The sequence below is a fragment of the Genypterus blacodes genome, unplaced genomic scaffold (assembly GCF_046128005.1).
Source record: "Genypterus blacodes isolate CSIRO-AG114 ecotype Tasmania unplaced genomic scaffold, CSIRO-AGI_Gbla_v1 ptg000120l_1, whole genome shotgun sequence".
NCBI classification, from domain to species: Eukaryota; Metazoa; Chordata; class Actinopteri; order Ophidiiformes; family Ophidiidae; genus Genypterus; species Genypterus blacodes.
Genome location: NW_027466923.1, coordinates 2,596,044 through 2,612,368, shown reverse-complemented (window position 1 = coordinate 2,612,368; position 16,325 = coordinate 2,596,044). Strand labels below are relative to the sequence as shown.

The following is a 16,325-nucleotide window of genomic DNA, read 5'->3' as shown; positions in this document are numbered from 1 at the left end:
TCACTCATGCAACTATGGCTTCATTTGCCGCTTCAAAACATTTACATCTTCTTGTCAAACTTCACAGCCAAAATGTGCAATCCTGAACGATTTAGCATTTACCTAATTTGGTAAATCAAAGGCAGATTAACATAAATTTGGGAAAATTACATCATCAGACTTCACAGGGGTCACAAAAGTGCAAATGTTGTCATGCACTTCATTTTTCATGAAGGTAAGGGAAACTTTACTGGCTTAGACAGTGTGTGTGTGTGTGTGTGTGTGTGTGTGTGTGTGTGTGTGTGTGTGTGTGTGTGTGTGTGTGTGTGTGTGTGTGTGCGCGTGTGTGCGTGCGTTTGTGTGTGTGTGTTTAGGAATTCTATTATTACACCTACCAAGACGGGAGGAAACATTTCAGCATGTTTCTAATGTGGGTTGAGGTTTTAATCAAAGCCATGTGGGGTCAGGGAGAGGAAATGAGAGTGGCAATAACATAAAACTAACATTTTACAGGAGGAGCAGACTGGCAATTCTGCCTCCTAGTTTACAGTATCAAAGGGGTGTGTGTGTGTGTGTGTGTGTGTGTGTGAATGTGTGTCTTTGAAGTACTAAAGTGGTAAAGAATGAAAGAAACTTGCCATCATCATGCACACTGGTCACAACATTGAGATCCGTGCTTATGAGATGACGGAGCTTTTCCAAGAATCCTCAGAGTAAAAATAACAGATCGGAATATTCCAAATATCCAGCACGTGTACAGCATAGTTCAGATGGTATGTCCGGGAAAGCGACGGGTTAATCTAAGACTACAGGCAGAAGCTGTTGTCAATTAGGATCAGTGAACGCCACATGTTGGCGATAGACGGAGCTACAGTGTCTCCACAGCGCACAAGGGGCGTAGAAAGTGTTTTGCGCGCAATGGAGACAAACTGAAGGGTCTTTTCATTCAGTTGGTATTGAATTTTATGCTGAATTTTCCTTTAAAATAGATGCTGAAAGGATACAGGACTGAGGGATTAAAGCGCCTTTTTCTTGTGGGTTTGGAGTGACTGGTCCAGGTGGTCTGGTTCTATTTGTCGTCCCCGTGTTGCATTATGGCACTTTTCTCCTTTTCACTGATAGTTTTAGTTTGTGTCACCTCTTTACCCCGCGGATCACAGAGCGCGCCTGAGATCTGCCGGGGGCCGCATTGCTTCTCCGGGCAGGAGTGGAGCAGACGCTGCGTCGGAGCGCAGTGTCCGGGGCGCACGGAGACCACAGCGTCCCGGCGACAGTTCCACCAGTCTGAACCAAGCAGACAAACCCAAATCCACCCAGGTTACCAACAAGATGGTCAGTCGAGTCATCACCGGGCCCAAAGCGCGCAGTTTGTACCTTACACCGTCTTTCAACCTCAGCCTCAGCCTCAGCCTCAGCGTGGCTTTACGCAGATACCGGGGATGGATGGAAGCAGGAGGACGAACCCGCGGACCATCACAGCGGAAGTGTTTCACCCTGGATGCGCCGGTGGGACATGTCCTACCGGCGTGGACCACAGAGCGACCGGCGATGACGGCGCAGCCCGGGAGTGCAAAGGGATCGAGTGTAAACTGCCCATCCGGATGCGCCACACGACCAAACCCTGCGTCGGGGAGAGCTGCGTTGGAGACGACGGGAGAGGAGGCTTCTCTTCCCCGGTGCATGTGACGGACAGGGCGGCGCAGTTTCTGGAGGACTTTTCAGAGTTTGGGGCCGAACGCGGAGCTTCACCTGTAGGGATCCAGCTGACATGTGACATGAAACCAGGTGAGTAACCAGAAAGAGAGAAATAAAGAAAACTATATGACCACACATATTTAACTATTTAAATCTGTGTCCCTCTCATGGCCTTCTGCTGCAGGATCCAACGAGGTTCCCTCAGAGGACGCGCTGGTGCTGCAGTTACAGCTGTCAAAGGGCCAGGAGAAGCTCGTTGAGGCGCTCAGGGGCCAGCAGGATGATCTGAAGGAGCTGCAGAGGCTCCTCACGGAACAGCAGGCGGCGGTGGTCAGCCAGCAGCGGGAAATACTGGAGCAGCAGCAGAGGATGTATGACCAGCTGGACCAAGTAAGGCTGAGGATGATGGTGATGGTGATGGTGATGGTGATGGTGATGATGATGATGATGAGGATGATGAGGATCAGGATGATGGTGATGATTATTATGAGGATGAAGATGATGATGGTGTTGATGATGAAGAAGATGATGATTATTATGATGCTGATGAAGAAGAAGATGATGATGAAGATTATAATGCTGATGAAAATGATGATGATGATGATGATGATGAGGAAGATGATGGTGATGATGATGATGATGATGATGATGATAGATTTTAGTGGGAAAGAGGAAAAGGATGTAATATGTGGACAGTTATTTCCTCCTGTGCACGGTTGAGACTAAGGGCGTAACAAAGAGATCACACATCATGTGGTTGAATATATTTACACATGTTATGATGTTAGACTGGTTGATTAGTTCTGTTTCCCTGGCTCCAGGTGAAGGCCCAGTACAGCATGCTATTAGAGAGCGTCAAGCAAACATCCTTCCCCGACCTCCAGGGGGAGCTAGACAGCCACATGGAACCCTTTAATGGGCAGGTGAGGGCCCACCAAGCACAGCAGGCCCTCAGTTTACACAAGGTGGACATGGACGCCAGCGTCATGGAGGTAAGCTTCTGAAAGTTAAGAGTGTGGGCAAAAGGGGTTTATAAAGATGGAGAGAAATGTATCAGATGTGCTGCACTGAGTCAGATGTGAACCTAAAGTAGCAGCGTCTCATTGAAGTGTGTGATGGTTGGCAGGTGGGGCGCCCCCCGCTGGCCTGTGGGAGCTGCGGCCCTGAGGAGTACTGCGGCTTCAGCAACGGCCGGCCTCGCTGTGAGCGGTGCACCGTCTGCCCGGCTGGTTTCTTCCTGGTGGCCCAGTGTTCAGTCCACACAGATCGAATCTGCCAGGTTTCACCTTTTTGTATCTTTAATACGAGTCTTCGGCCGAACCAGAGGCTGGGACCTGTCCAAACTAAGAATTACAACATCTGAAAAAATGAAACTGAAGTCAGTGAGTCCATGAGCTGAAGCAGATGTTGTATCCTTAACACATTTCTGGTCCTTGAGTTCTTGCCACAACATTTATTGCGCGTCATCTCCAATTTTACAATTCTAGAATCAATGAATACTGTTTACTATAGATTTATCGTGAAAGACAGGCAGACAAGAGACGAAATACTTCTTATTTCCAACTCCTTCAGACGAAATTGGTCTTGCTGTCAAAGCCTTTCATCTCTCTCTCACAGGTTTAACCCTTTATAGCCTGCAGTAGATATGCCTACATAAGCATTTTGCTGATCGTGATGCCATTTCATTTGAGTAAAAGGGGTTCAACTGAAATGCAAACTTGTCATTATAGGACAGAGACGAATGCCTGGAAATAAGTAACCTTTGTGGAGACCAACAGAAGTGTCTCAACACTCCAGGTACAGAGACATACTCAGAACTTCTCATGGTCATTCCAAAGATCCCTAGTAGTCGTTTCCTGATGTCCATCTGCTCCTCTGTGCTGTTATCCAGGCGGGTTCAGGTGTCAGGGCATGACGGAGCGCGACGCCAACTCAGGAATGTGCGGCCATTCCTACTTCTACAACTCCGACATGGACGAGTGTCAGGCCTGTTCCGAGTGTGATGGAGAACCTGTGACGTCACCCTGCACCTTCATCGCCGACACCACCTGCTCCGGCCCTGCTGCTGACGACAGTCCCCTCTCTCTGTCCTGGGCTGGGAATGCTAAGCTGCCAACAGCAAAAAGCCACCCGCCAGGCCCCGCCCTCCCGAATGTGCAGCTTCAAATCCAGGGCAGAGTGGAGGGAGGCCTGGTGTCCGTGGAGGACGGCCGTCTCGTGCTCCGGCAGCACGGCCTGGTGTGGCTGGATGAGAATCTCTCTGTGAGCCACAACTGCCGCAGCTTCATCCAGGTGTGTTTGCGTATGAACTCCACCGACGGCTCAGAGGGTCGCGAGGTGAGCGGCGTCAGGGTGGAGCAGAGGGAGGGGAGGTCGCTCCAGGGTATCAGCATCAGCGGGGTAGCCGAGGTCGCGCCAGGACACTTGATCTCCCTGTTCCTCCGCAGCGCCAGCCACCACTGTAACCACAGCGGTGATGGAGTACAGATGTACGACCCCTCTGGGACTCCGCTCAGTCTCCTGTGGCTGTCCCACGACACCGGGGCCGTTGCTATGACGGCACAAGCAGTGGTGTCGGCACACTACCACACAAATTATCGCCCCGTCTTCCGCAGCACCTTGACCTCTGACCCTTACGTGGTGGGGCTGACACACGACGGCCGCGGCGTGCGCTTTGCAGAGAGCGGCACCGTGCGCTTTGTGTTTCAGCAGTCTTTGTACTCCATGGGTCAAGCGTGTGTGACTGAAGGCTTCAACGTTCTGGCGTACATAAACCGCAACGGAACCGGCATGGAGCTGTGCCGCACCTTCAAACCAGGAGTCCACTACCGAGATACGTCCTTATCTCTGTCCGGAGCAACTAAAGTGGACCCCGGAGACACGCTGGGCTTTGAGATCCTCTCTCCCACTCAGTGCAACGTGCGTTTCTTTGGCGACGAGAGCGGCATCAGCATCCTCAGCCTGGTTTGGGTTCCCGCTGCCATTTCTTCCTCTCTCTCCGCTGCCGTGGCACATGCCGGACTTCCATCAGGCGCCGTTCGAAACAAGCCGCTGTTTTTCCGCCAGACCACGCCCCAGGTGTCCCAGGTGGTGCTGCAAGCCAAGGGGAGCCCGGATCAGAAACGGGATTTTGTCTTTAGGGAAAGCGGAACGGCTAGCGTAGCTCTGGACCTCAAACTTATCCACTCGTGTAACCTGGTGAAGGTTACTCTTCACAGGCGAATCGATCAGGAGCGGTCAGGAGGCGGCAGGGAAGCAGAAGGTGCCAAACACGTTCCGCTGGCTCAGCAGGTGGGAGGCCAGATGCCAGAGGGCAGCCAGTGGGCCAACGTGGGACTGCGCGTCTCCTTCCAGGTCCATAACGGCACGGCGGTGTTCTTTACTTTAGACTGTGTACGCGGGCGGGTCAACCAGATCAGCCACCAAACAGGAAGTGGAGTGTCAGTGCTGTGGGTGGCAGCGTAACCAACCGAGACAAAAGCAACATAGAAACATCCCTTTATTTAACTGTGTTGTCTGTTTATGGTTTCCCAATCCAGCGGACCATATGGGAGGGAGTGTGTAGGATGGATTGATTTCATTGGTCGGCTCGGTTATCTGATATAGCATTTTGTTTTTGATACATTTGTTTCCATAAAAGATGAAATGGTGCTATTTACAAGACGATATTGCAGCATTATTCGAGGAACATCATATTTATAATAATTCATGATTGGAGGCAGTTTATTATTATTATTATTCCACTAGGAGTTTAGGTTTTCTGCTCTTTATGTTCAGAGATCCCATGTGTTCCGCTTGGTCTGTCTTTTATTTATGTAATTCACTCATTGTGTTGATGCCAGAGGACCTTTGGAGCGTTCTCACAGTGAACACAACATCTTCTTCTTTCACCCAGAAGCGTTTTTGCTGCTTATGGTTTCATTCAGGAGCTTTTTTTTTTAAAGAGCATCTGTTTCATTTTAGCCAGTTTCTAATGTGAGTATCTACTGCATGCTTTGTTTAATGACCACTTGCTGCATATTATGGACTTAGAGAGAGAGAGAGAGAGAGAGAGTCGTGGGTTTCACTCAAGTCCTGTGAAGACGGCATGTTATTCTGAATATTCCAAACGCAGTGAGATATATTCAGTGTTCACCCAAACTAAATTGTATTAGAGTGTATATTTGATGTTTTATAGGGAAACCAATAAAAAAATACGTTTGTTTTGTCAGATGCTTTGCTGCTGTGTCTGTAAATCTGTGCAGTCCAGGAATTTAAAGTGATCAGACAATCAATCAATCAATCAATCAATCAATCAATCATCATTTTGTTGGCAAAAATGCGTTTCGGAGGTCAGAGTACAACAGCTGCTGCTTTGCATCAAAAGGAGTCAGTTGAGGTGGTTGAGGCATCTTACTAGGATGCCACCTGGGTGTTTTCCAGGCAGGTCTGAGTGGGAGGAGACCCCGATGTAGACCCACAACTTATTGGAGCGATTATATATCTCATCTGGCCTGGGAATGCCACGTGATGGCATCTGCTCCCTCTTCACAGGACAGACAATGTAATCACTAAAGGAATCTAAGGAAGTGAGACGCAGACCCCAAAGCAACTCAGGTATTTGTCTGGAGGCCTGAAAGGGCTCTGGAATCATTCTTATACATGAAATGCCACAAATTGATGCAAGCAATGACACATTTTGCTTCATTATAGCGCCCCCTCATGGATGGGTCATGGTTGTCAAGTGTGATTCTCTATATGTGGCAATGTGTCGCCCATGTTTGTCACACTGTTTGGACCACAGATTCAGTTTTAGACTATTTCTGGTGGAAGAAAAATAATGATAATAAAAACCAGAGCAAAAACCCTTGGGTTCCACATAAAGTCCTAATAATAAAACAAAGAAGACAAAGAAAGAAAAACACATTTTTAGAAAACACACAAAAAAAAGGAACTTCAACATGAGCCACAGAAAAACAATGTCAAGGAAAGAATAAAATAGATACAATCAAACCACAAACAAGGATGTGTGAGCCAAACATGCATGTTTAAAGATTCACTTCAAAATAAGTGTGTTACAGCAAATAATACTGGATCTGAGTGTGTACTTAGAAGCAGATGATCTTGTGCATGTTAATCTGATCTTGAGAGTTTCTCTTACCACAGTCAGAGTTGTGCAGGCTAAATCAAACACAGGCGCTGTTGGCAGAGGTTGCCATGTGTTTTCTGTTACACATCAAAGAACAGAGGTCTTACATCAGGTCGAGGTCCTGTATCAGGTCCTGCATCATAGTTTGGTTGAAATAACATTAGCAGGGTCGTTAACACTGTAATGGTCATCTTACTCACGTCCACCGACTCACTCCTTCCCAGAATCCTGTGAGATCAAAAAACATATGGTCCTGCCTATTTGGTTCTGTGAAACCAACAGAGTGATGTCATTATTTCAGTCTTTTGAAGTCATGATCTTCAAGTTGCCTGACACTAAAGATTATTCAACACATCAGGACACAACTGTTTTAGACTTTAATTCTCTAATGCCTTCACAGATTAAAGGCTGCTTGAGTGGCTGACTGAGATCTGAATGATTCCTAAAGACGACAGATGACCCTTGTCATAAACCCAAACAATACACAGAAGACATTCACCAGAACCAAGCTGAGCACCAAAGCATATCTGCAGATAAACTGAAACAATCCCCAGACTGATGGATGAGTGACTGGATGAGTTATGTGGGTCTGGGGATGATAAACGATTAGAAAAGAAGGTCAGAGCCCCATATGCACAGGGCAGAGACCGGTCTGGCACATTAGCAGAGTAACAGATTACAGATGGTGTGAAGGTATCAGTATACTGTAGGTTTCAACTGGGGTAGGTGTGTCTTTGATTATTGGTTTTGTGTGCACTATACCACAACTTGATCCTCCTCTAACCCCAGTGCCTTACATATTATCAGTGTATGTGTTTCATATGTTCTCAGGTTCTCATGAAGATGTTTAAATATATACACTCAAGTAAGACAAATATCTGAGTCCAAGTTTTTTTATTCAGCACTCAGGATGGGAGTGATGAATAATAGTCCCGGTCACACAAAGACAAAAATGAAGGAAGATAGAGAGAGGAAACACACTTGACTATGCACAATCACTCTCTCTCTCTTTTTCTCTCTAGAGAGAGAGAGAGAGAGAGAGAGAGAGAGAGAGAGAGAGAGAGAGAGAGAGAGAGAGAGAGAGAGAGAGAGAGAGAGAGAGAGAGAGAGACATGATACTTCCAATAAGACAAACCTGTTGGATGTGAAAGATCTTGAACACTTTTGTCCTTGACTCTGTAATATGTTAACATCAACATGTGAGCATCCATGTTTTGCAGTCCGTAAGTGTTGCCGACTCAGAGAGGATCTGTTGTTTCCTTTCTTGATTCACCTCTTGGATCATAATATTAGACACTGTAAGGCTGTGAAAACATTTGTTGACATTTCAAAAGGTACAAACAGCTTCTTGCTTTTGACTTTGAAGCAAATATTGAAGCCTTTTCCTCTTGAAAATGGAGCTTGAGGAGTGCAGGGAGTCTAATTTGAACCCCCACCTTTGTCTTACAGGCATATGCCGTACATGCAGACCTCTCAGCAGCAGCCACATACGCATCATGCCAAGTTCTGAGTGCAGCATGAGGTGGATGGTGAACTGAGCCCCATATGGTGCACAGACGCTGAACATACAGGTAGAAGGAATTTGCAGAAAGCAGATGTGCATCAGACTTTAACCTTGATGCAAACAAACAACAAAACAACAGTATGGAGTCAGCAGAGAGATTGAAAGAGACAGAGGGAGAACGAGAGGAAGAGGAAAGGCAGTCAGAGAGACTTCTAACAGTGGGAAAGAAAGTGAGAAAGCTGCTGTCCTTGTGTTGGTGCATCTGGAAATACTTCTGACTTGTTTTGTACTTCTCTTCTAGTCACAGTTAAGTTGCCAAGTTTATTACACAGACGTTTCTGTGCTATTCTGAGGTCAAAGGTCTTTGAATATAAATAAACAATAAGAGTAGAATTTGAGGCTTATTAATCAAAGATTACAAACATAATTGATACCAGATATAAATCGTTACCAAATAAATTCATCTAGCAGTTGAATGTGAAAGTTGAATTTCAATACACTACTGTCTAGACTTGTCAGGGACCCTCTGCAATATGAAGCAAATAGAGAAAATGAAACAGATTTGTTTCCTCTGAGAGTCGTTAAAGCCTCAGAGACTCCCTGCATTACACGGGACTCCTGTTAGGGTCATTGGAGTCTTAAGAGTAAAACAGAATCCAACATCTGAACAGCTAAAGGGAGCTGGGCTAGATGGACAGTGAGGGTGACTTGAGTCTCACATGACACAAATGTGACCCAAGGAGTCACAACTCAGCCACTCTCAGAGGATAAATGACTGTTTTCTGCCCACCAATCACAGACAACCCTAAATCGAAAACCTTGTTACATCAGAGCAATAGGAGCTTAATAAATAAATAACGTTTTTGTACAGTACAGTTTTTGCACAGTATTGGACAGTAAGATGGATAATTTATGGATGGATAATAACGTGTGAAGCTCATATGGAACAGCTTGATCAGTGGTAGGTGGTCCAATACTACCATCTAGAGGACAGAAAGAGAATAACACATGCACTCATGGTGGAGTTACAACATAATAATTTAATTTTTTATGTTAGTACAGTGGGTTAACAATGACAATTTATATATATTACTGTTTCAACTCGCTCAATAACAATACAGCAGATTACCATGGTAGTTTATATTAGGGTTACATCTATTTTGTTAAATGAATAGAAACGGATTATGATTGTACCTCAGGAGGTCTTCAGTAAATGAACTTATTACTTTACTCTATTTGAATTATCATCTAATAGTCGTCAATACACAATGAGCTAAGATCAGAGGTAAGTGTAAATGTCAGACGGCAGGTTTCCAGCTGTGATTAAAAACAACTTCAGTCAGTTTTAGTTTAAAAATCCCAAGTATTATTTAGGGATATGATTAGAAAATCTGTACTGTGTCCTCCACTGTAAGACTATTGGTATCGGTGTGTTTAGGGTGTCATGTATAACAAATGCTTTTGTGTATTGGAATATCAGAGATAAAACAGAATAATTCGGCACTTGAGTGTAGTGTTTTGCAGAAGAAAAGAAATTGCATCGCTATTTTCATATTCAAGGCATCTTTGCGGCAAATACAAGCCAAGAGGATGAGCATGGCAAGTGAGGAAGACCTATGAGTAGTGGTGGTCATTGATATGAAGTTGCATATTCAGATGAGAGATAAAGCTTCATGTAGTTGAGAATGAAATGACTGAGAGAAGAAAGTACTTGAAGCTGCTGATGGTGAAGGAAGAACTGTGCCAAAACTGTTGATATGATGTTCAGTCAGAGGTGGGACCACGTCACAAGTATGTCTCAGGTCTTTCCAGTCAAGTCCCAAGTAATAACTCAATACAAATTTGTGTAATTGTCTCATTTGTAGTCTTTGATTTAGGGGAGATGTTTTTCCAAGTTAAAATGAGGGGTCAATGTCAAATTTGAGTCTTTTTCTGATTAATTCACGTTCAAGGAGAGTCTATGTCACGCAACTCTAGTCCACAACACTCTGCTCAGCTGCACAACATCCACAGTGTTTCCAATGAGAAGTTTAATTACAAATAATAACTATATTAATGGGGTTTAAGTTACGACAATATGAGTTTTTGGTGTACGCTGACTGTCTTAATAATGAGAGAGTAAGTGACTATAGAGAGAGGTGGTGGTGAGAGACGACAGGATGTGTGGATACAGAGGGGAGTAATGCCAGGGAAGGAGGAGGGTTTAGTGCAGGATCTCCAGTAGGAGGCGCTTGAAGTCTCCGCCACACTCAGAATCCAGAGCTTCTTTCAAAGGGACATCATACTTCTCCAGGTACATGTCCTTCACCGTCTCCAGGTCAATCTGCCGGGTCAAACAAGATTGTCCGAAATGTTCAACTAGCAAGTAAATGTATGCGCACAATGTCAATGTTTGTGTTAACAATGTACAAAAGACAGAAATGTAATTTAAAATAGAATAAAATGAAATGAAATGAAATGAAATGAAATATAACAGAGACATAGGTTGAATACAAAATCAGCTAAAACACAATACAAACACTTGCCTCAGAGCGGCCTACAATGATGCGAATGAGTGTGTCCTCATCAGTTCCTGCTCCCTTCATGGAGGCATTGAGACGTCTGGCAAAATACAGCTGGGGGTTCTTAGCACACCTTACTATTACACAAACAAACACACACACACACACACACACACATACACGTTTGTTAGGAATTGAGCATTGAGACGTCTGGCAAAATACAGCTGAGGGTTCTCAGCACACCTTACTATTACGCAAACACACACACGTTTGTTTATATGATTAACCTGGATTTTGGAAAGTATCTTGTTCCAGCCTACCCAGTGTAATGTAGCAGTCCTTTAGTGTCCCGGTGGCCTCAGCGTCGATGGCATCCAAGATGTCTGTTCCTGAAAGCTGCAAGGTAATAATAAATAAACAAACAACACACAAACATCACTCAGAGGAAGAGCAGCAGGTATTATTTTTTGCAGATACAGGTTTGGTTGTGAGGATGAGCCTCACACTTACCTGCTCATAGATCTTAAAGGTGGCCTGAAGCTGCATGTAGTTCCTGTGCGTCAGGATGTAGCTGAAGGTCGACTCGTCTGTGCCAAACCTGCCTTCTCCTGCCTGACGGACACATTGATGAAATGATTTTAAAAAAATCACATCCTAAATTGAAAGGTTTAGTCATAAATATATTTAACAGCTTTCATTTTTAAATAAGGTTTCACACATTAGCTGTGAAACAGATCTCACAGCCATTTTGTTTCATCCTGTACTAACCACAAAAACACATGTGGATTGCCTCAGGTCTTGACTTAACTTGGGATCCTGGGCTCCCATACACAATCTCAATGTAGCATTCTTGGTGGAGCCACATTACATCACAAACGTCTGCACGACTTAGGCAAGCTATGATTAAGGGCTCTTATTTCAAGGGTTTTGGCCAGAACAGACTTGGTCTATGATCTTACCTCAAACAAAGCCGTGGCATCCTGCTCTGCTAAACCCTCATCCACTTCATAGCCCTCGTCCCTACTGGCCTGGAGAGAGAAAGAGAGGGATACCAGAGATTTAAAAGGAAGGATAAGAGAGGCGACAGTAAGGGACAAGTGAGGGGAAATGATGAAGTAAGGGAAGAAAAGGTCTGAGAGATGGATTAGGAAAAAAAATCTTAGGTATTTATGGTTTGGACAGTCATCTGGGAAATATCAATGGGAAACATTTGGTGCTTTTGGGACATTAATATATCATGAGGCACAAGTGAGTCACAAGTGCTACAGTGTGTTTTTCTTTCATTATAGGGGAAGGAACAGAGAAGGGAAGCGGATAAGGGTGGGAGTGCTAAAAGAGCTGGTGAAGGCACAGATGCCAAAGCAGTGAAACAATGATGTGAAGTGTGACGAATGCCCCACTAATTCCGATAATATACATACAGAACATGCAGCGTAGTGCTAAGGAAGAAAGGGGCTGTTGACCTTTACTTAGTGTCCATCTACTTAGAGGATTCACATTTTAATATGTGATCCCACAACGAGATGACAGCTCAAGGTAAGACCGTAATGCTGCTGATAGTAACTGACACAGGAGTACACGTTACTCTGTGTCCAGGTAAAAGGTAAATGACAGGTGCCTCCCAAATATCCAACCCCTGATCCTCGCCGTGGGAGGTGGAAACGGGTCAATCCGGGTTTGAGTCCCAACTGGCTGCGTTTGCATAATGCCGCGCAGCTGTTGAATGTCTTGACTCACCTGGAGACGTCCTGGCTAACGAGGCTCTGGTCTAATTAGTTACTATTGCACTTCGTAATGAGCATTGTAATTGCAACACTTCATTTTATTCAAATGCATTTAAAGAAGGCTTTCCCCTCCAGCTACGGTTTAAGGGAGGTTTGTCAATCACATTTTATATTTGCAAAACGTGTGATTGTTTGTGAATAATGGTGTGTGTGTATATAAATAACACTGTGACCCACACTCCCTCTTGCCGGGCACTCAGAGACATAAGGAACACACTTCGGGTGTCATTGTCTCCCATTAACCCTTAATTGGACCGGCTCATTGCAGAGACACAACCTCAGGTCTCCCACTAATTCAGCCTAAATGTAAGTTGTATTTTTTTATGGACTTTATATGTATTTTATGCCAGTCATATCATTTTGTTTCTTCATATTTGTGATGGTAATATATATAATATGGTATAAAAGTGGCCATTACAGCACCACCATCAGGCCCAATGGTACCAAAATCACATCCAACTGGCCACCAAGTTTCATAAAACATAACAAAGGAGATGTGCTGATAAAGAGGTGACAGTTTGACAGTGAGACAGTTTGGTCTGTAGTCTGTTACCTGCAGCAATGAGACCAGCAGGTTCCTCACATCTCCACTGGTGTCATCTTCAATGTCGGCCTCCAGCTCACGCTCATGCACTGCACCATAGAAACCACACTTAGTCTAAAAGTTGGTAATATTATAGGATTCCTAAAAAATTTGAACATCACCAGTTGAACTGCAGTATCTGTGCAACACAATACAATAAGGTTTTGAAAATAAATCAGCTCTGTCCAGACTAGAATGACAAATGAAAATATTGTATGAGACAGCTTTGATTCAGTCCTAAACTGGACACGCCCTAAAATATACAACAGTAATAGAAATCTTCACAAAACAATTAAATTAAATCAAAGCTCTACATTGAGGATCAAAGGCATAGAAAGATTTGGGGGTTTTGGACCAGATTTAATGTCTGGTGCATTGTATTGACTGATGATAAAGGGGAGTTTTGTATGCCAAATGATTTATCATGCTTGTGATCTAAATTGGTGCTAAAATGACTTGTTTTACTTTCAAAATTGAGATTTTCGTTGCAGACTTAACATAATGCAGAGCAACAAACTGGCTGTGGTGGGATTGTGATGAGTCATTTGGCTGCATAGACTTACCCTGGGCATAAACCTCCCTGTAGCTCACGATGTCCTACACAGGAAAGTATTACGGTCATGAAGTCAATTAGTGGAAGAAGTGAAAGTGTGCGGTTCAAAACCACAATCATATCTTCCTTCTCAACCACCTAAAACAGTCGCTCTGCAGATGATTCATCTTATTATTCACAGTGTTAATGCATCAGCTGCTGACAGACCTCATTGGTAGCTGTGCACAGGATCTCAACCAGAACGGCCTCATCTGTGCCCGCCCCCTTCATGGCCTTCCTCAGCTCCTTGGCGAAATAAACATGAGGTGGGTCCAACATGGCTATGATGGCATTCTCAAAACTGCCGGTCAGCTCACTCTTGAGGACCTCCTCCAACTGCTGGCAAACACAGTGATGATGAGAGAGAGACAGGGAGAGTTTTACCTTTTGATAGTTAGGGTGCTGTACCAGGATATGAGTGCCGGTTTGATGAATGATCTATAAACTGTATTTACAACCTAATTGCTAACCTTAAAAACCCCTCAGCTTCCTCTGCAGATACAGGAGCTGTGTGTGTGTGTGTGTGTGTGTGTGTGTGTGTGTGTGTGTGTGTGTGTGTGTGTGTGTGTGTGTGTGTGTGTGTCAGAGAGAGAGAGAGAGACAGGGAGACGGAGAGAGCGAGCTCCCACTGAGTTGATACTTACGTCATCATACTTTTCAAAGTAGGCCTGTTTGATCTCTACACGCTGGGCAGCAGAGCGATTGGCCAGGATTTGAATAATGGCCTCTTCATCCGTGCCTGAGGAACATACAGCAACATGAATGTTTACTCCTAAATCAATAGATGGATGAATTCACAGTGAGCAGAGGAATGAATATCAACTCACCTAAACCTTTGCAGGCTTTTCTGATATCTTTGATGTCCGCTGTAACATCAAAGTCCTCATATGGGACCAAGGTGGGCTGGAGAGCATAGAAGTGACATGATTATGATTACGATAAATATGAAATATCATCAAATCAAGTTACATGTTTGCTTAGATTTCAAGCCTGTAAATAAACAAGGTCTGGTTGCTGGTTGTTGTCTATAGATTGACTATGAGGGATTTAATAAAGGGTTGATCAGATGATGAGAGAGGCTGATTTTAAAGAGAAGAACGCAGAGAAGAAAATGGCCACGAAGCTCAAATGTCTTCAGAGTGAGTGGTTTAATTTCTTTGCTCAGATCATAAAAAGTGCAATCAAAGTCATGTTTATTCTTTGATAACAAACAATAAATCAATAATGAAAGAAAGGAAACTGTGTTTTGTTCAGTTAGTAGCATTCCAGCTGTAGGCTTCTCATGGCGCAGCAGCAGCCACAGCAGCAGCAGCTGAGGCGCTGAGTCATGCAGCCTCCTCTCCTCCTCCACCCTCCAGCTGACACAATGCGGCCTTATTGATCTGCGTGTCTCAGAAATTCCACATCTCTGCCGCTGCCTCCTCCTCCACGCCCTCCGTTTGGCTCATTTACTCAAGGCTAACTGCGCCTCACTTAGCTCACACTTTTCTCAACAACAAAGCCCAACAAACATCAAACTTCAAATCAACAATGAACTTCCTCCGATATGCCTGGAGTGCGAGTCGAGCAGCTTTGAAGTGATTTTCTCCCTCTTGATATGAACTCATTTCCTCCTTAGACGCCCCATTCAGTTCAAAAACACTTCTAACTAGTTTGAGATCAAATGATATAAAAGTATCTTTGCTTACCTGCACGTTACCCATGATGGCGCAGTGAGTAGTTTCCAGATGCAGAGAGAAGTGAGCGTTGTGTGTGCTGGGCTGAGCTGTAGTGATGGTGCGTGTCGCTCAGCTGTTCCTGCAAGGACTCAGCCCTGTTCGCTGCGGCAGAAGTGACGTCACCACCGCTTATTAATTTAAGGGAGCAGGGCTTGGTGAGTGTGCGCGCGCGTTTGTGTGAAGTTCTAGTATCATATGAATAGAGATGAAAAAATCCATTGTTCACCCCAGCGATCATAATGTCTCTGTTGTCTACCAGTCTATCGTCTGATGTAATAACAAACATATTTTTAGTATTTATTTAAAGATAATTGTATACTTCGTTATAATTTTACAATTGGTGATTTAAATGATTCAAACAAATCAAGAATTTGTTTTTTAAAAGCAATTTAGATGCCTTAGTTCTCAACAATTATAGGCCCATTTCAAAGCTACCATTTTCAAGCAAAATCATTGAACAAAAAACAAGAGACTCAAAAATATTTTGATACTTTCCAGTCTAGATTTAACCGGACCACATACTGAAACAATGCTGTCCACACAGACCTATTTAAAGGACAGGGACTACTTTGTGTCAGTCTGAAACTACAAAACCAGAGAGAACACAGATGGCTTGTGGAGTTTCCCAGGGTTTGATCCTCAGGTCCCTTTTATTTCATCTCTACATGCTCCATCTGGCTCACTCAACAAAGTCTCTTATATAATCACTCATCTCAATCAGATGACTCCCAAATTTACATAGCTATCTCACCAAATGACTACAGTCCTATGAATCCCTAAACAAGACATTGAAGACATCAATGACTGGATGTGACACAACTTCCTGCAGTTTAACAAAGAT

At 44.2% G+C, this 16,325-nt stretch overlaps 1 protein-coding gene across 2 annotated transcripts; it reads right to left on the bottom strand.

The window, feature by feature from the left end:
- Window positions 1-9,326: 9,326 nt before the first annotated feature.
- Window positions 9,327-15,579, bottom strand: LOC143009982 (annexin A13-like). 2 transcript variants are annotated; one of them, XM_076162087.1, is made up of 11 exons: window positions 15,455-15,579; window positions 14,594-14,669; window positions 14,411-14,505; window positions 13,935-14,105; window positions 13,738-13,771; window positions 13,145-13,224; window positions 11,767-11,835; window positions 11,318-11,419; window positions 11,128-11,203; window positions 10,832-10,944; window positions 9,327-10,629 (listed from the first exon to the last, which is right to left on the bottom strand). In XM_076162087.1, the coding sequence occupies exons 1-11, from the start codon at window positions 15,467-15,469 to the stop codon at window positions 10,510-10,512; spliced, it is 951 nt and encodes a 316-aa protein (XP_076018202.1). In that variant the 5' UTR covers window positions 15,470-15,579; the 3' UTR covers window positions 9,327-10,509. The 2 variants fall into 2 exon arrangements, with proteins under 2 accessions (XP_076018202.1, XP_076018203.1); XM_076162088.1 differs by having other exon boundaries at window positions 13,935-14,102.
- Between the last annotated feature and the right edge of the window lie 746 nt (window positions 15,580-16,325).

Bases quoted from the DNA above. Each gene is read 5' to 3' on its own strand.
- LOC143009982 (XM_076162087.1), bottom strand. The intron at 13,772-13,934 runs GTCTGTCAGCAG...TTTCCTGTGTAG, and splicing joins TGTGCACAGCTACCAATGAG to GACATCGTGAGCTACAGGGA. The intron at 11,204-11,317 runs GTAAGTGTGAGG...ATTACCTTGCAG, and splicing joins CCTTTAAGATCTATGAGCAG to CTTTCAGGAACAGACATCTT.